Source organism: Pseudophryne corroboree, chromosome 2, assembly GCF_028390025.1.
Source record: "Pseudophryne corroboree isolate aPseCor3 chromosome 2, aPseCor3.hap2, whole genome shotgun sequence".
Lineage (NCBI taxonomy): Eukaryota > Metazoa > Chordata > Amphibia > Anura > Myobatrachidae > Pseudophryne > Pseudophryne corroboree.
This window is the reverse complement of record NC_086445.1, coordinates 699,254,654-699,274,966: the sequence shown is the minus strand read 5'-3', so window position 1 is coordinate 699,274,966 and position 20,313 is coordinate 699,254,654. Positions and strand designations below refer to the sequence as shown.

The following is a 20,313-nucleotide window of genomic DNA, read 5'->3' as shown; positions in this document are numbered from 1 at the left end:
AAGCATTCATTTTTTTCTGCACATAGAACCTGATTCAGTATCAGTTACAGTTTTAATAAATTAGCAAAACTGCAACTGCTAACGTTCGTATGCTGGGGGCTGGGCCAGCACAAGGCACGGCCACCCAGCATGCTAATGTCCACCAGCTATGCGATCACAATTCAATTGCAATCGCATCGCTGTCCCCGCAAAATAAGTGATGCCCCCTGCCTACGCAGCTTGGCTGTGAAGGCAGAGGTGCACTGCGGCCATCTTACCTGCCGCAGCGGCATCACACAATCGCCCCAAAAACTGGCAGGACCCTCCTGCGTTCCCGTCGCCTGACTACCTCACGAACGCCTCTGCCTGTCAATCAGGAAGAGTGGTTTGCATTATTGAGTTGCGACCACATCTCCCTGCACGCGCACTGGGCTGATATTCGGGAGTATGCAATCTCATTTCAGATGCAACGCATACTGAATAAGGCCCATAAACTGACAGTGGGCACGTTAAGTACCACAGAAATATTGTTATATAGGCTTCCCTATTCAAAAATATGAGGAAGCTAAACGCCAGCAGGGGCTACTGTCAGGGATAGAAAACAGCTGTACTATAACCTGTGGGAATCTTTCCTGTATTCAGTTGCTGGTAAAGTTTTGCTGAAAGTCTCTCACAATAATTGTTTCTGTTTTTCTAATATATACGTATGTGCAATGCTCTGGAATATTTTATACTGGCCGCACACACACAGCTATATTGTGTGGACCCAAAATGAACTTGATTCCCATAGAAATCGAAGTAAAACTGATGGAATAATCTCGTATGTGTAAGTGTTAGCGTGACAGATATCAGAATATATGTGTGTGCCCCACTGGTGACAGAAGAGATCATTATGTGTGATCGGGAGGTCTATTTATGCGGTGCAGTGATAAGATCGACAAAATGAATGTCGATATTCAAAATGTCGTCACCACAATGTCAGCAGTTATGATATCGACTTAAGGGCCCTACACACTGGGCGATAATACTCAAAGATATGAACGATCTCGTTCATTAATGAACAAGTTACCGTTCATATCTTTTAGTGTGGAGGCACCAGTGATGACCGATGCGCGACCTCGTTCATCGCTGGTGCCCCGTCGCTTGTGCATGCAGGCCAATATGGACGAGATCGTCCATATTTGCCTGCACTGCTATGGAGCCGGGTGACGGGGGGAGTAAAGAAACTTCACTCCCCCCGTCACTTCTCCTCCACCCCCCGTCGGACGTATCCGCCGCTGTGCAGCTCAGCAGCGGATCGCGCAATGTGTAGGGCCTTTAGTTAAAATGTCAACAGGCAATCATGTCAAAATGTCAACATGTGAAATCCCAACACTCTAAGAATGTAGATCTTAGGGTTAGACTGCGGGCAGGGGCGCTTCAATAGAGGAGGGGGCCTGTGTCCACCTCCGGGTGAGCCCCGCCGCACGGCGCAGTAGTCATTTGCTGGAGTCTACTGCGCATGCACAAGTCTCTGGAAACATGGCACCCACCATGTTCCGGAGACCAATTGAACTACTGCGAATGTGTGTGCGGTGTGGGCCCCCCCCTGGACCCAGGGGCCCGTGTGCACCGCACACATTGCACCTATTATAGAAACTCCAATGGCTGTGGGATGGAAGGGTTATGGCTAGGCTGCAGTATGGTTAAGGTTAGGCTATTGGAGGAGGGTTAGGCACTAGAATTAAGGGTAGGCGTTAGGAAAAAGGGGGGCAGATGTACTATGCCTCGGAGAGAGATAAAGTACCAGCCAACCAGCTCCTAACTGCCATGTTTCAGGATGGGTTTGAAAAATGACAGTAAGGCGCTGATACTATATCTCTCTCCACTTTATCTCTCTCCATAGCTTAGTACATCTGCCCCATGGGGAGAAAACTCACTGGAACCCAGCTCCATTAGATGTCTGTACCAAAACTGACCACTGGGACCTAGAAAATGCCACTAGAGTTGTTGCAGCCATCAGCACCAAGTAACTGTTTGCTGGACCGCCATGGACGACATGTCCACATTCTATCATGACGACATTTCATCAGTATCGACATGATGGATGTCAACATGGTCAGAGTTGACTTGCTAAGCATGTTGTAATTTTCATGTCGACCTTATGAATGTCAACATGATGAATGTCGACATACCATACCACACCACTATTTATTAAGATTGAAACCACGGGAAATGTCTTTTTGTACATGGTGTAAGCAATTTTAAGTTTAATGGTTATTTAACATTGTCCTAACACAGGTGGTATTAGACACACTGACACTGCATAACACAGTCTTCATAATGCACACAGGAGACTGCATTCTGGGCCAATTAAACAGCACATTTTATTAATAAATTCAGATACGTTAGCAAACTATTAATCTTAAAAATAGCAATCCGAAACCAAGCTACCTAGCATACTGGAAGTAAGCAGGAGAAGCATAGACAGTGAAAGGCTTGGAGAATTATCACAGCACAGTGAAGGTTAGAAGGAATGCAATGTGGAAAAAACCTAAAGGTACTTTAATAGAACATTATATTTGTTAATTTATTCTAAACAAATAAAAAGTTACAAATGGTGTTGTGTCGATTGTGCATTCGGCAGAGGAGACTGTGCTGTTTCCTCGTTCTTCCCCTGTCTGAGGTCTCAGGGCTGCTCAGTGCACCCATTTTTCCTGCAACTATGTGGTTTGTCTCCCAGCTAAAGCTATATGATGGGACAATAACAAACTCTGCTCAGTCCGCCTGCTTACATTCCCCCTTCACAACCATTGTAAAGTGGCAAACTATAATCTCTAACAATTAGGTTGTAAAATAGCTTTAATGATTGCAAAATTGTTTCTGCCAAATGCCCAATCTGCACAACACACTCATTAATCTTTTTGGTGCAGTGACTTTGGTGCTGATCCTCTGTTTCACAGTAACTGGATTTTATATGGTCTATGTTAATCCTCTCCTCATATTAATCCCTCGCAGATTGAAGTAGCTACTCTGGCTCCTAAGCGTAAAAAGACACATGTACCAACAACCCAGGAACCTAAGATTCCCACTGTGGCCCTGATTGCTACAAAGCCAGTAGAACCAGGTATCTTTGGGTCAATGACAGAACAAGGTCAGTAACGTAGTCAATCCTAAACACATTATAAAGCTTTAGCTTTCTGCACATATACTAGTATTGCTTCTATAGGGCCCCATACACTAGAACGATAATGCCTGATCTCATCCGATTTCGACCTTTGAGGCTGATAAATCGGATGAAAAGTGGCAAATCAGATGTGTTTTACATCCGATCCGATGCGCGGTCCCGTGAGCATCAGATCGGAGCCCCTAGGTTGTTAGTGCTACACTCGTGATATGTTGGATCCCGCAGGCATGGCTGGGATCGCATACGATACATTGTATGCATAAGGACCGCATACAATGTATCATATGCGATCCTGCACGCGTGAAGCTCCCGGGCGATTCAAGGGAAATCGCATCTGACTTTAGCCTCCGACATGTCACTGTAGTGTATGGGGCTCTTTAGAGCCGAATTCTCTGTGATAGCAATATATATATTTCTGCTGCGGGATACACTGGGTTCCGCAGGGAATAACATCGGGGTGTATAGTAGTAGTAGTAGTAGTCTTGAACCGAGGCACCAACAGGCTAAAAGCTTTGACTGTTCCCAGAATGCATAGCGCCGCCTCCTCTATAACCCGCCTCCGTTCACAGGAGCTCAGTTTTGTGGTTGATGCCATGCAGTGCAGGCATACAACAGGTGGGCTGCTCCAGCAGCCCTCAGAAAAGCTTTCTTAAGTGAACTTTGAAGACTTCAAGGTCTGCAGCAGAGACACTGTGAGTGTTAGATGTCAGTCAGACATCTCCTGCTGCAGCTCCATCACCTCCCCCAGCGGCGCTGTATACTCCCGCGCCCTGGTTGCCGGGTACTTACAGCGGAGGCTCTGGTTTGCTTCAGTCAGTCACACAACCCGGCGCAGCTCTCCAGGATCGCGTGGCCGCACTTTGGGAGGAGATAAGAGGGTCCCCCAGGCAGGACCCGTTGGAAACCGCAATCCAGAGTGGCCGGTGGGAGGCGGGCCGCGCGCACTGGCGTGGACACTGTGGTAGTACAGGGACCCCACTAGACCACCAGGGCAAGAGCACAGGTTGGTTTTACTAAAAACCGTTTGTTACATTGCCCACAGTACCCGGTGGTGAAGCCCAGCAAGGGGATAAGGCTTTGACCTGTGGCCCCTCCCCCAGCCCCAGGGCGCCATTTAGAGTAAATGTTCCCACCCTGGATCTGCATCTCTCTCTCTCTCCCTGTCAGCGCTTGGACGCCATTTCCTGCATGCTGAGCTGATCCTGAGACTGTTTGGGCAAATCCTCCTCTGTAAAGCCACCTGCATGTCAGCTCTGTGCATTTTACAGGACACTTAAGTATTCTACATGTTTGCTGACGGTGTTAGTTAAGAAAGAGTGCATTTAGTCAGGGTTATGTAGTACAAGTATCCTGTGAGATACATCCAGTATTTACTGTGCATTGATATATCTATTGACTATTGAGTGTATAGCTATTAGCTATACTTAGTATTACTTAGTATTGCTAGTCCAGTGCAGTTTTATTGCATGTCATAATTTCTGCATTGTACATGTGACTGTGTGTGTGTGCATATATAGCTGCTGCGTGATTTCCATTCCGTGTATCTGCCTCAGATTGCTATCCCTAAATTCTGTACCCTGAGGGGGCTAAGATGTGGAATCTGTCTCACAGGTGGATGTTCCTGACTTAATGGAGGCTATCAGGCTAATTCTTCAAATTACTGATGACCCAGAGCCTGACACTACCTCTTAGAAACCAGATAGATTTAAACGTCAGAAGGTTGTTAAACAGGTTTTACCTAATTCTGACCATTTGGTTGACATACAACAGGAATCCTGGTAAAATCCGGGAAAGAAATTCACACCTCACAAGAAAATGCTGGCTCGCTATCCCCTCGCTGCGGAGCTAAGTAAGAATTGAGAAACACCCCCTCCGGTGGATTCGCAAGTGTCGCAGCTGGTGGTATCCTCAGTTCTGCCTGCCACTCCACTAAAAGAACCGACGGATAAGCACGTGGAGGGTTGCCTAAAGGCGATTTACACCCTAGCAGGAGCTGTGCATCGGCCCACTATTGCATCGACATGGGCTGCTGAAGCTATTTAAGCATGGGCTCAGGAGGTGGAAGCGGAGCTGCCTTCCAATTTTTTCTGATAATGCTAGACAATGTCTCTCGTATATTGTCACGGCCTCTCATTACATTAAGGAGGTGGCTTCTGATGCCGGTATTCTGGTGGCCAAGGCTTCTAATACATCCATTTTGGCTCGCCGGATTCTCTGGTTACGGTCCTGGTCTGTGGATCTGGATTCAAAGAAAACCCTGGAGGTGCTCCCTTTTAAGGGAGACATTCTTTTTGGAAAGGACCTGAACAAGATAGTGGCTGACTTAGCCAGGGTTGGACTGGCCCACAGGGGTATAGGGGAAACCACCGGTGGGCCCTACTGCCTGGGGGGCCCATCCCCTTCTCTAGGGATCAGGTTGCAGACTGTGCTGTTACTAATGTAGTACATTATCTTGCATGCACTACAGTATTTACTGTATATATATATATATATATATATATTTATTTATGGGACCAACACTTGCAAAATGGTTAGGCAAACCAATGTGGTAGCTGGGCACACCCCCTCTAGAGACTGGCCACACCCCTAAACATGGGCCCCTACCACTGCATTCCCCCGGTGGGCCCTACATGCCCCAGTCCGACACTGGACTTAGCTTCTGCTAAAACAGCATGTCTACCTGTCAGGCCCGGGTGTTTTTGTGAATCCGTTAATCCGGAACCAACCACAGGTGTAGGTGCTGGGGTATGAAGAAAGCAGGGAGGACAAAGAAAGTTCCGCTTCATATATTTATTAAATAACAATTCAGTAAGGAGTTAAATGACTAGTTGTTAATCATCATTATACTGAAGTATTGCAAGAATGGCAGAAATAATATGCAAGAGAAAACTCAAAAATAAATAAAAGAAATGTTCATGGAAACATATGCAAAAGCAAACTGAAGAATAAATGTTGGATTGTCCAAATATAAACAAGCTTTGATGCAGAACTGCAGATTGTGTTTAACTGGTTAATGCAGACATGGTGAATTAACTGTAAGAATTAGCAATGGAGTTTTGAGGGTTAACTGAGAGACTGTGATGAATTATCCTTGTAATGACAACATAGCAAATAAAAAGTACTGAATTGGGTTACTTGCGGGTTCCGGAGATCACTGTGAAACTGTAGTAGAAGACAAGGTGATGAATGGGTTAAATGCAGAGTTGAACAAACGAACAGCTGAGAGAAACAGAATCCTCCAGACTTTGAATGATAGGCAGACTGACAAGGTAACCTCATGCAGGACACTGGGAATCCAACTATTTCCAATAGGAGTGCAATTAACTGACAGCACAGCAGAGAGCCGGTGGATCTTTCAGCAGTGAAGGCTGCAGACGGACCTCTGGGAACGGAGGCGATATCTGGACCACGGGAATCACACAGGAATGCACGGAGAGAGCTCAGAGCTAGAGCACAGCTTTGATAATACAAAGCACTGGCCCAGAGTGACATAATCCCAGCCTACTTAAAGGCAGCACAAGCACGGGATTGGCTTACACCTGCCCACAGGTGTTTTCACAAGTGCTCAGTATTAGCTATTTGGTCTCCAACATGGCCACCTCCTATACAGCAGACACACCGCAGTGCCTTAGGCCATTTGGTCCCCGCACTCACAGTTCCCAGACTCTGCATTACCTGTGCCATTGATCACGCCGTGTCCCCACACGGGCGCACAGCACCGCGAGCAACCGCACTGGCAACGGATGAACCCCAGAACCCGCAAAGGTGAGAGACCGGTTCGTGACAGTACCCCCTCTTCTACGGGTGGTCTCCGAACACCTTTGAACCTTGTCAGGATTTTTGGAGAAGTATTTCTGTACCAGTCTTGGAGCATGAACATCTTCAGAGAAAACCCAGGATCTCTCCTCCGGACCGTAACCCTTCCAGTCGACCAGAAACTGTAAACGTCCATATCGGGAACGTGAGTCCACAATCTCTTTAACTTCAAATTCCTCATTCTGCAAAGAGTGAACTTTAGGAGATTTGGACTGGGTAGTACGGAACTTATTGAGAATCAAAGGCTTCAGTAAAGATGTATGAAAGGCGTTAGGAATTCTCAAAGACGGTGGCAGCTTGACTTTGTATGACACAGGGTTGAGTACCTTTACAATGGGAAATGGACCAATAAACCTGGGAGCAAATTTCTTAGAAGGAACTTTGAACTTGAGATTGCGCGTAGAAATCCAAACTTGGTCTCCCACTTTGTAATTCGGTACAGCTTTACGTTTTCTATCTGCAAAAGATTTATAACGAGCGGAAGTTTTGACCAAGGACTTACGTACACAACTCCAGATGCTAGATAGACGTTGAAGCTCTTGATCTGCCGCTGGGACCTCTAGGGCTGGCAATGGATGAAACTCTGGCACACGAGGATGAAAGCCGAAGTTAATATAAAAGGGCGTAGATTCTGAAGATGAATGGAAGAGATTATTATGAGCAAATTCTGCCAATGGAAGGTAGTCAACCCAGTCATCCTGTGAGGACGATATATATAGCCGGAGAAATGTTTCAAGGTCTTGGTTGACTCTCTCAGTTTGTCCATCTGTCTGAGGATGATATGCAGAAGAAAAGTTCAACTTGACATTTAAAGATGAACAAAGCGACCTCCAAAACTTGGCCACAAACTGTGTTCCCCGATCAGAGATAATTTCTCGAGGAAGGCCATGCAACTTGAAGATTTCAGAGATGAACAATCTGGCTAGTAAAGGGGCTGATGGTAACCCAGTTAATGAAATGAAATGTGCCATTTTCGAAAATCGATCCACTATCACCCAAATGGTATTTCGCCCTTTTGATGGAGGTAGATCGGTCACGAAATCCATTAAGATATGAGTCCATGGTTGTTTGGGTATGGATAGTGGATGTAGTAGACCTGGTGGAGAACTTCTTGGACTCTTATGTTGGGCACATTTAGGACATGCTGCTATAAACTCTTGGACATCGGCTTTGAGACGTGGCCACCAATAAGACTGTTGAATACATTTGAGAGTCTTTAGAACCCCAGGATGACCCATGAAGGAAGAGGAGTGAGCCCAGGTAAGCAGCCGTTTTCGAAGACTTGTGGCGACAAAGGTCTTGCCAAGCGGAGGAACTGGAGAGGTTCGAGTCATTAAAAAGGACGTAGGATTCACAATGGCTTGATTCGTGGTAGCATCATTTAATTCAGAAGAAGCAAAGGACCGGGAAAGGGCATCTGCCTTTTTGTTCTGAGACCCTGGACGATAGGTGAGTTTGAAATCAAATCGTGAGAAGAAAAGCGCCCATCGAGCTTGTCGTGGATTCAAACACTGAGCTGACTGCAGATACAGAAGATTCTTATGATCAGTATAAACTGTAATGCGATGTTGAGCTCCTTCTAGAAGGTATCTCCACTCCTCAAATGCCAACTTGATGGCAAGTAACTCTTGCTCACCGATTGCATAATTACGTTCTGTCGGGAGGAACTTACGGGAGAAATATCCACAGGGATGGACCTTTTTATCTTCAAAGACTTGTGACAACACAGCTCCTACTGCTTCTGTAGATGCATCCACCTCTAGTAGAAAGGGACGATTCAAATCAGGCTGTCGAAGAATGGGGGCTGACACAAAGGCTTGCTTTAAATCAGAGAAGGCTTTGATTGCTTCAGAAGACCAGTTCGTAGGATTTGCTCCCTTGCGAGTTAGGGCTGTGATGGGAGCAGCTAATGTAGAATAATTCTTGATGAATCTCCTATAGAAATTCGCAAAGCCAAGAAATCGCTGAATCCCCTTGAGAGTTGAAGGAGTGGACCAATCTCGGATAGCTTGTACCTTACCTGGATCCATACATAGCTCTGATCCAGAAATGATGTAACCAAGGAACGGTATGGAAGATACTTCAAAAGTGCACTTCTCTAACTTACAATAAAGTTGATTTTTCCTCAGACGTGTCAGTACCTCTTTAACTTGGTGACGGTGAGACTTTAGATCCTTAGAGAATATTAGGATATCATCCAGGTACACTACTAGACACTTGTAGAGAAGATCACGAAAAAGTTCATTCACATAGCTTTGAAAAACTGCAGGTGCATTACAAAGACCAAAGGGCATTACGAGGTATTCGTAATGCCCATCCCGGGTATTAAAAGCAGTCTTCCACTCGTCCCCTGCACGGATGCGGATTAAATTGTAGGCCCCTCGGAGATCCAGTTTTGTAAACACAGTAGCTCCCTTTACCCGGTCAAATAATTCTGGAATTAAGGGTAATGGATACTTGTTTTTCACAGTGATCTCATTGAGTCCACGGTAATCTATGCATGGTCGTAACCCACCGTCCTTCTTCTTAACGAAAAAGAATCCGGCTCCTGCAGGTGAAGAAGATGGTCTGATAAATCCTTTGATTAGATTTTCCTGTATATAGTCAGACATAACTTGCGTCTCTGGGATGGATAGCGGATAAATTCGTCCCCTAGGAGGGGTTTTGCCTGGAACCAGGACGATTGGGCAGTCCCATTAGCGGTGAGGAGGTAGAGAGTCTGCTGCTTGTTTACTGAAAACTAGAGATGAGCGGGTTCGGTTCCTCGGAATCCGAACCCGCCCGAACTTCAGCTTTTTTTACACGGGTCCGAGCGACTCGGATCTTCCCGCCTTGCTCGGTTAACCCGAGCGCGCCCGAACGTCATCATGACGCTGTCGGATTCTCGTGAGGCTCGGATTCTATCGCGAGACTCGGATTCTATATAAGGAGCCGCGCGTCGCCGCCATTTTCACACGTGCATTGAGATTGATAGGGAGAGGACGTGGCTGGCGTCCTCTCCATTTAGATTAGAAGAGAGAGAGTGAGATTGAGACAGAGACACTTGATTTACTGGAGCTTAGGAGTACTAGAGAGTGCAGAGTTTACTAGTGACTGACCACTGACCAGTGACCACCAGTGCAGTTTTATTTAATATAATCCGTTCTCTGCCTGAAAAAAACGATACACAGTGACTCAGTCACATACCATATCTGTGCTCAGCCCAGTGTGCTGCATCATCTATGTATAATATCTGACTGTGCTCACACAGCTTAATTGTGGGGGAGACTGGGGAGCAGTTATAGGTTATAGCAGGAGCCAGGAGTACATACATATTATTAAAATTTCTCTAACGTCCTAGTGGATGCTGGGGACTCCGTCAGGACCATGGGGAATAGCGGGCTCCGCAGGAGACAGGGCACATCTAAAAAGCTTTTTAGGTCACATGGTGTGTACTGGCTCCTCCCCCTATGACCCTCCTCCAAGCCTCAGTTAGGTTTTTGTGCCCGTCCGAGAAGGGTGCAAACTGGATGGCTCTCTTAAGGAGCTATTTAGTAAAGTTTTTTTTTAGGTTTCTAATCAGTGATTCCTGCTGGCGACAGGATCACTGCAACGAGGGACTTAGGGGAGAGACTGGCAACTCACCTGCATGCAGGAGGATTGAAGTCTTAGGCTACTGGACACTGAGCTCCAGAGGGAGTCGGAACACAGGTCAGCCTGGGGTTCGTCCCGGAGCCGCGCCGCCGATCCCCCTTACAGACGCTGAAGAAAGACGGCGGAACGGAGGTCCGGAAACAGGCGGCAGAAGACTTCACAGTCTTCAGAGAGGTAGCGCACAGCACTGCAGCTGTGCGCCATTGTTGTCACACGGCTCACTGACACGGTCACGGAGGGTGCAGGGCGCTGCTGGGGGCGCCCTGGGCAGCAATATAAATACCTATTTGGCAAATAAATACATCACATATAGCCATTAAGGCTATATGTATGTATTTTAACCCAGGCCAGTTATTAAAAAACCGGGAGGAAAAGCCAGCCGAAAAGGGGGCGGAGCTTATTCTCCTCAGCACTCAGCGCCATTTTCCTGATCAGCTCCGCTGGTGAGGAAGGCTCCCACTCTCCCCTGCACTGCACTACAGAAACAGGGTTAAAAGAGAAGGGGGGCATAAATTGGCGATATAATGATATATTAAGAGCGCATATATAGAAACAACACCTTCTAGGGTTGTTATATACATTATAGCGCTTTTGGTGTGTGCTGGCAAACTCTCCCTCTGTCTCCCCAAAGGGCTAGTGGGTCCTGTCCTCTATCAGAGCATTCCCTGTGTGTGTGCTGTATGTCGGTACGTGTGTGTCGACATGTATGAGGAGGCGGAGCAAATTGCCTGTAATGTTGATGTCACTCTCTAGGGAGTCGACACCGGAAGGGATGGTCTACTTATGGAATTACGTGATAATGTCAACACGCTGCAAGACGGTTGACGACATGAGATGGCCGGCGGACAAATTAGTACCGGTCCAGGCGTCTCAGACACCGTCAGGGGCTTGTAAAAACGCCCATTTACCTCAGTCGGTCGACAGACACAGACATGGACACTGACCCCAGTGTCGACGGTGAAGAAACATACGTAATTTTCCTTTAGGGCCACGAGTTACATGTTAAGGGCAATGAAGGAGCTGTTACATATTTCTGATACTACAAGTACCACAAATAAGGGTATTTTGTAGGGTGTGAATAAACTACTTGTAGTTTTGCCTGAATCAGATAAATTAAATGAAGTGTGTGATGATACGTGGGGTTCCTCCGATAGAAAGTTATGGGCGGTATACCCTTTCCCGCCAGAAGTAAGGGCGAGTTGGGAAACACACCTTAGGGTGGATAAGGCGCTCACACGCTTATAAAAACATGGCGTTACCGTCTCTAGATACGGCCGCCCTCAAGAAGCCAGCTGATAGGAAGCTGAAAAATATCATGACAGTATATACACACATACTGGTGTTATACTACGACCAGCAATCGCCTCAGCCTGGATGTGCAGCGCTGAGGGGGCTTGGTCGGATTTCCTGACTGAAAATTTTGATACCCTTGACAGGGACAAGATTTTATTGACTATAGAGCATTTTAAGGATGCATTTCTATATATGCGTGATGCGCAGAGGGATATTTGCATTCTGGCATCAAGAGTAAATGTGATTTACATATCTGCCAGACGAAGACACGACAGTGGTCAGGTGAGGCAGATTCCAGACGGCATGTGGAAGTATTGCCGTATAAAGGGGCGGTCCATCGGACCTGGTGGCCATGGCAACAGCTGAAAAATCCATTTTTTGTTACCCCGAATCACATATCGGCAAAAAAGGACACAGTCTTTTCAGTCTCAGTCCTTTCGTCCCCATAGGGGCAGGCGGGCAAAGGCCAGTCATATCTGCCCAGGGGTAGAGGAAAGGGAAGAAGACTGCAGCAAGCAGCCCATTCCCAGGAACAGAAGCCCCTCACAGCTTCTGCCAAGTCCGCAGCATAACGCTGGGGCCGTACAAGCGGACTCAGGTGCGGTAGGGGGTCATCTCAAGAGTTTCAGTACGCAGGGGGCTCACTCGCAAGGGAACTCCGGGATCCTACATGTAGTATCCCAGGTGTACATTGGAAATTCGAGACATCTCCCCCTCACACAATTCACAGGCTGTATTCCCAGCAGGTGATAATCAAAGTACCCCTCTTACAACATGGAAGGGGGTAGTATTCCACACTATATTGTGGTACTGAAGCCAACCGGCTCGGTGAGATCTGAAATATTTGAACACTTACATACAAGCGTTCAAATCAAGATGGAGTCACTCAGAGCAGTGATAGCGAACCAGGAAGAAGGGGACGATATGGTGTCACTGGATATCAGGGACGCTTACCTACAGGTCCAAATTTGCCCTTCTCACCAAGGGTACTTCAGGTTCCTGGTACAGAACTGTCACTATCAGTTCAGACGCTGCCGTTTGGGTTGTCCACGGCGCCCCGGGTCTTTACCAAGGTAATGGCCGGAATGATGATTTTTCTTAAAAGGAAACATGGACGCTTTCCTGATAAGGGCAAGGTCCAGAGAACAGTTGGAGGTCGGAGTAGCACTATCTTAAGTAGTTCTACGTCAGCACGAGTGGATTCTAAATATTCCAAAATCGCAGCTTTTTCCGATGACACGTCTACTGTTCATAGGGATGATTCTGGACACAGTCCAGAAAAACGTGTTTCTCCCAGTGGAGAAAGCCAGGGAGTTCTCCGAGCTAATCGGGATCCTCCTAAAACCAGGAAAAGTGTCAGTGCATCATTGCACAAGAGTCCTGGTAAAAATGGTGGCTTATTACGAAGCAATTCCATTCGGCAGATTTCCCGCAAGAACTCTTCGGTGGGATCTGCTGGACAAATGGTCCGGATCGCATCCTCAGATGCATCAGCGGATAACCCTATATCCAAGGACAAGGGTGTCTCTCCTGTGGTGATTACAGAGTGCTCATCTTCTAGAGGGCCGCAGATTTGGCATTCAGGATTGGATGCCGGTGACCACGGAGGCCAGCCTGAGAGGCTGGAGAACAGTCACACAGGGAAAAAAATTTCCAGGGAAGTGTGATTAAGTCTGGAGAATTCTCTCTGCATAAATAAGCTTAGAGCAAATTTATAAGGCTCTAAACTTAGCAAGACCTCTGCTTCAAGGTCAGCCGGTATTGATCCAGTGGGATAACATCACGGCAGTCGCCCACGTAAACAGAAAGGGCGGCACAAGAAGCAGGAGGGCAGTGACAAAACTGCAAGGATTTTTCGCTAGGCGGAAAATCATGTGATAGCACTGTCAGCAGTGTTCTTTCCGGGAGTGGACGACTGGGAAGCAGACTTCCTCAGCAGGCATGACCTCCACCCGGGAGAGTGGAAACTTCATAGGGAAGTTTTTCAGCATGATTGTGGACCGTTGGCAAAGACCAAAGGTGGACATGATAGCGTCCCGCCCGAAAAACGGGACAGGTATTCCGCCAGGTCATGAGACCTTCAGGCGATAGCTGTGGATGTTCTGGTAACACCGTGGGTGTACCAGTCAGTGTATGGGTTCCCTCCTCTGTTTCTCATAACCAAGGTATTGAGAATTATAAGACATAGAGGAGTATGAACTATACTAGTGGCTCCGGATGGGCCAAGAGGGACTTGGTACCCGGAGCTTCAAGAGATGCTCACAGAGGACTAAGGGCCTGGGGAGCTAAGAAGGGACTTGCTTCAGCAAGTACCATGTCTTTTCCAAGAATTACCGCGGCTGCGTTTGACGGCATGGCGGTTGAATACCGGATTCTGAAGGGAAAAAGGCATTCCATAAGAGGTCATACCTACCTTGGTCAAAGCCAGGAAGGAGGTGACCGCACAACGTCATCACCACATGTGGTGAAAATATGTTGCGTGGGTAAGGCCAGGAAGGCTCCACGAAGGAAATTCAACTAGGTCGATTCTGCACTTCCTGAAAACAGGAGTGTTTTGAGTCTCAAATTGGGGTTCATTAAGATTTAAATTTCGGCCCTGTAGATTTTCTTCCAGAAAAAATTGACTTCAGTTCCTGAAGTCCAGATTGTAAAGGGTGTATTCCATATACAGTTCTTTTGTGCCTCTAGGGGCACCGTGAGATCTCAACATAGTGTTGGGATTCCTTAAAATCATATTGGTTTGAACCGCTCAAATCTGTGGATTTGAAATATCTCACATGGAAAGTGACCATGCTGTTGACCAATATCTCACATGGAAAGTGACCATGTTGTTAGTCCTGGCCTCGGCCAGGCGATTGTCAAAAAGAATGGGCGGTTTTGTTTTACAAAAGCCCATATTAGAATTTTCCATTTGAACAGGGCAGAACTGGGACTCGTCTCCAGTTTCTTCCTAAAGGGGTGTCAGCGTTGTCACCTGAAACAACCTATTGTGGTGCCTGCGGCTACTGGGGACTTGGAGGACTCCAAGTTACTAGACGTTGTCAGGGCCCTAAAAATATATATATAGTTAGGACGGCTGGAGTCAGAAAGTCTGACTTGCTGTTTATATTGTATGCACCCAACAAGCTGGGTGCTCCTGCTTCTAAGCAGTCTATTGCACGCTAGATTTGTAGTACAATTCAGCTTGCACATTCTGTGGCAGGCCTGCCACAGCCGAAATATGTAGATGCCCATTCCACAAGGAAGGTGGCCTCATCCTGGGCGGCTGCCCGAGGAGTCTCGGCATTATAACTTTGCCGAGCAGCTACGTGGTCAGGGGAGAACACGTTTGTAAAATTTTACAAATTTGATACTCTGGCTAAAGAGGACCTGGAGTTCTCTCATTCGGTGCTGCAGAGTCATCCGCACTCTCCCGCCCGTTTGGGAGCTTTGGTATAATCCCCATGGTCCTGACGGAGTCCCCAGCATCCACTAGGACGTTAGAGAAAATAAGAATTTACTTACCGATAATTCTATTTCTCGTAGTCCGTAGTGGATGCTGGGCGCCCATCCCAAGTGCGGATTGTCTGCAATGCTTGTACATAGTTATTGTTACAAAAATCGGGTTATTACTATTGTTGTGAGCCATTTTTTCAGAGGCTACTTCGTTTTGTTATCATACTGTTAACTGGGTTCAGATCACAAGTTGTACGGTGTGATTGGTGTGGCTGGTATGAGTCTTACCCGGGATTCAAGATCCTTCCTTATTGTGTACGCTCGTCCGGGCACAGTACCTAACTGAGGCTTAGAGGAGGGTCATAGGGGGAGGAGCCAGTACACACCATGTGACCTAAAAAGCTTTTTAGATGTGCCCTGTCTCCTGCGGAGCCCGCTATTCCCCATGGTCCTGACGGAGTCCCCAGCATCCACTACGGACTACGAGAAATAGAATTATCGGTAAGTAAATTCTTATTTAAACAGTGCACACTTTTGCTGCAGGCAGGAGTGCCACTGCCAGTGTGACTGACCAGTGACCTGACCACACTGACCACCAGTATAGTATACTATATTGTGATTGCCTGAAAAAGTTAAACACTCATCGTGTGACTTGTGTGGTGGTTTTTTTTTTATTCTAGAAAAAACTCATTCTGCTGACAGACAGTGTCCAGCAGGTCCGTCATTATATAATATATACCTGTCCGGCTGCAGTAGTGATATATATATATTTTTTATATCATTATTTATCATCCAGTCGCAGCAGACACAGTACGGTAGTTCACGGCTGTAGCTACCTCTGTGTCGGCACTCGGCAGTCCATCCATAATTGTATACCACCTGCCCGTGGTTTTTTTTTTCTTTCTTCTTTATACATACTACATCTCATTATCATCCAGTCTATATTAGCAGCAGACACAGTACAGTACGGTAGTCCACGGCTGTAGCTACCTCTGTGTCGGCACTCGGCAGTCCATCCATAATTGTATACCACCTACCCGTGGTTTTTTTTTTCTTTCTTCTTTATACATACTACATCTCATTATCATCCAGTCTATATTAGCAGCAGACACAGTACAGTACGGTAGTCCACGGCTGTAGCTACCTCTGTGTCGGCACTCGGCAGTCCATCCATAATTGTATACCACCTACCCGTGGTTTTTTTTTCTTTCTTCTTTATACATACATACTACATCTCATTATCAACCAGTCTATATTAGCAGCAGACACAGTACAGTACGGTAGTCCACGGCTGTAGCTACCTCTGTGTCGGCACTCGGCAGTCCGTCCATAATTGTATACCACCTACCCGTGGTTTTTTTTTCTTTCTTCTTTATACATACATACTACATCTCATTATCATCCAGTCTATATTAGCAGCAGACACAGTACGGTAGTCCACGGCTGTAGCTACCTCTGTGTCGGCACTTGGCAGTCCATCCATAATTGTATACCACCTACCCGTGGTTTTTTTTTCTTTCTTCTTTATACATACTACATCTCATTATCAACCAGTCTATATTAGCAGCAGACACAGTACAGTACGGTAGTCCACGGCTGTAGCTACCTCTGTGTCGGCACTCGGCAGTCCATCCATAATTGTATACCACCTACCCGTGGTTTTTTTTTTTTTTCTTCTTTATACATACTACATCTCATTATCATCCAGTCTATATTAGCAGCAGACACAGTACAGTACGGTAGTCCACGGCTGTAGCTACCTCTGTGTCGGCACTCGGCAGTCCATCCATAATCGTATACCACCTACCCGTGGTTTTTTTTTCTTTCTTCTTTATACATACATACTACATCTCATTATCAACCAGTCTATATTAGCAGCAGACACAGTACAGCACGGTAGTCCACGGCTGTAGCTACCTCTGTGTCGGCACTCGGCAGTCCATCCATAATTGTATACCACCTACCCGTGGTTTTTTTTTCTTTCTTCTTTATACATACATACTACATCTCATTATCAACCAGTCTATATTAGCAGCAGACACAGTACAGTACGGTAGTCCACGGCTGTAGCTACCTCTGTGTCGGCACTCGGCAGTCCATCCATAATTGTATACCACCTACCCGTGGTTTTTTTTTCTTTCTTCTTTATACATACTACATCTCATTATCATCCAGTCTATATTAGCAGCAGACACAGTACAGTACGGTAGTCCACGGCTGTAGCTACCTCTGTGTCGGCACTCGGCAGTCCGTCCATAATTGTATACCACCTACCCGTGGTTTTTTTTTCTTTCTTCTTTATACATACATACTACATCTCATTATCATCCAGTCTATATTAGCAGCAGACACAGTACAGTACGGTAGTCCACGGCTGTAGCTACCTCTGTGTCGGCACTCGGCAGTCCATTCATAATTGTATACTAGTATCCATCCATCTCCATTGTTTACCTGAGGTGCCTTTTAGTTGTGCCTATTAAAATATGGAGAACAAAAATGTTGAGGTTCCAAAATTAGGGAAAGATCAAGATCCACTTCCACCTCGTGCTGAAGCTGCTGCCACTAGTCATGGCCGAGACGATGAAATGCCAGCAACGTCGTCTGCCAAGGCCGATGCCCAATGTCATAGTACAGAGCATGTCAAATCCAAAACACCAAATATCAGTAAAAAAAGGACTCCAAAACCTAAAATAAAATTGTCGGAGGAGAAGCGTAAACTTGCCAATATGCCATTTACCACACGGAGTGGCAAGGAACGGCTGAGGCCCTGGCCTATGTTCATGGCTAGTGGTTCAGCTTCACATGAGGATGGAGGCACTCAGCCTCTCGCTAGAAAAATGAAAAGACTCAAGCTGGCAAAAGCAGTAGCACCGCAAAGAACTGTGCGTTCTTCGAAATCCCAAATCCACAAGGAGAGTCCAATTGTGTCGGTTGCGATGCCTGACCTTCCCAACACTGGACGTGAAGAGCATGCGCCTTCCACCATTTGCACGCCCCCTGCAAGTGCTGAAAGGAGCACCCGCAGTCCAGTTCCTGATAGTCAGATTGAAGATGTCAGTGTTGAAGTACACCAGGATGAGGAGGATATGGGTGTTGCTGGCGCTGGGGAGGAAATTGACCAGGAGGATTCTGATGGTGAGGTGGTTTGTTTAAGTCAGGCACCCGGGGAGACACCTGTTGTCCGTGGGAGGAATATGGCCGTTGACATGCCTGGTGAAAATACCAAAAAAATCAGCTCTTCGGTGTGGAACTATTTCAACAGAAATGCGGACAACAGGTGTCAAGCCGTGTGTTCCCTTTGTCAAGCTGTAATAAGTAGGGGTAAGGACGTTAACCACCTCGGAACATCCTCCCTTATACGTCACCTGCAGCGCATTCATAATAAGTCAGTGACAAGTTCAAAAACTTTGGGTGACAGCGGAAGCAGTCCACTGACCAGTAAATCCCTTCCTCTTGTAACCAAGCTCACGCAAACCACCCCACCAACTCCCTCAGTGTCAATTTCCTCCTTCCCCAGGAATGCCAATAGTCCTGCAGGCCATGTCACTGGCAATTCTGACGAGTCCTCTCCTGCCTGGGATTCCTCCGATGCATCCTTGCGTGTAACGCCTACTGCTGCTGGCGCTGCTGTTGTTGCTGCTGGGAGTCGATGGTCATCCCAGAGGGGAAGTCGTAAGCCCACTTGTACTACTTCCAGTAAGCAATTGACTGTTCAACAGTCCTTTGCGAGGAAGATGAAATATCACAGCAGTCATCCTGCTGCAAAGCGGATAACTGAGGCCTTGACAACTATGTTGGTGTTAGACGTGCGTCCGGTATCCGCCGTTAGTTCACAGGGAACTAGACAATTTATTGAGGCAGTGTGCCCCCGTTACCAAATACCATCTAGGTTCCACTTCTCTAGGCAGGCGATACCGAAAATGTACACGGACCTCAGAAAAAGACTCACCAGTGTCCTAAAAAATGCAGCTGGACCCAATGTCCACTTAACCACGGACATGTGGACAAGTGGAGCAGGGCAGGGTCAGGACTATATGACTGTGACAGCCCACTGGGTAGATGTATGGACTCCCGCCGCAAGAACAGCAGCGGCGGCACCAGTAGCAGCATCTCGCAAACGCCAACTCTTTCCTAGGCAGGCTACGCTTTGTATCACCGCTTTCCAGAATACGCACACAGCTGAAAACCTCTTACGGCAACTGAGGAAGATCATCGCGGAATGGCTTACCCCAATTGGACTCTCCTGTGGATTTGTGGCATCGGACAACGCCAGCAATATTGTGTGTGCATTAAATATGGGCAAATTCCAGCACGTCCCATGTTTTGCACATACCTTGAATTTGGTGGTGCAGAATTTTTTTAAAAACGACAGGGGCGTGCAAGAGATGCTGTCGGTGGCCAGAAGAATTGCGGGACACTTTCGGCGTACAGGCACCACGTACAGAAGACTGGAGCACCACCAAAAACTACTGAACCTGCCCTGCCATCATCTGAAGCAAGAAGTGGTAACGAGGTGGAATTCAACCCTCTATATGCTTCAGAGGTTGGAGGAGCAGCAAAAGGCCATTCAAGCCTATACAATTGAGCACGATATAGGAGGTGGAATGCACCTGTCTCAAGCGCAGTGGAGAATGATTTCAACGTTGTGCAAGGTTCTGATGCCCTTTGAACTTGCCACACGTGAAGTCAGTTCAGACACTGCCAGCCTGAGTCAGGTCATTCCCCTCATCAGGCTTTTGCAGAAGAAGCTGGAGACATTGAAGGAGGAACTAACACGGAGCGATTCCGCTAGGCATGTGGGACTTGTGGATGCAGCCCTTAATTCGCTTAACAAGGATTCACGGGTGGTCAATCTGTTGAAATCAGAGCACTACATTTTGGCCACCGTGCTCGATCCTAGATTTAAAGCCTACCTTGGATCTCTCTTTCCGGCAGACACAAGTCTGCTGGGGTTGAAAGACCTGCTGGTGAGAAAATTGTCAAGTCAAGCG

At 46.9% G+C, this 20,313-nt stretch overlaps 1 protein-coding gene across 7 annotated transcripts in view; it reads left to right on the top strand.

Annotated features, from left to right (window-relative positions):
• The window catches only part of OPTC (opticin), a 297,868-nt gene that overhangs the window by 256,072 nt on the left and 21,483 nt on the right, over positions 1 to 20,313 (top strand). For all 7 annotated transcript variants that reach the window (XM_063955275.1, XM_063955280.1, XM_063955276.1 and 4 more), the window contains one exon: positions 2,977 to 3,112. In XM_063955275.1, the coding sequence (XP_063811345.1) occupies positions 2,977 to 3,112 (136 nt within the window). The remainder of the gene's footprint in view (positions 1 to 2,976; positions 3,113 to 20,313) is intronic.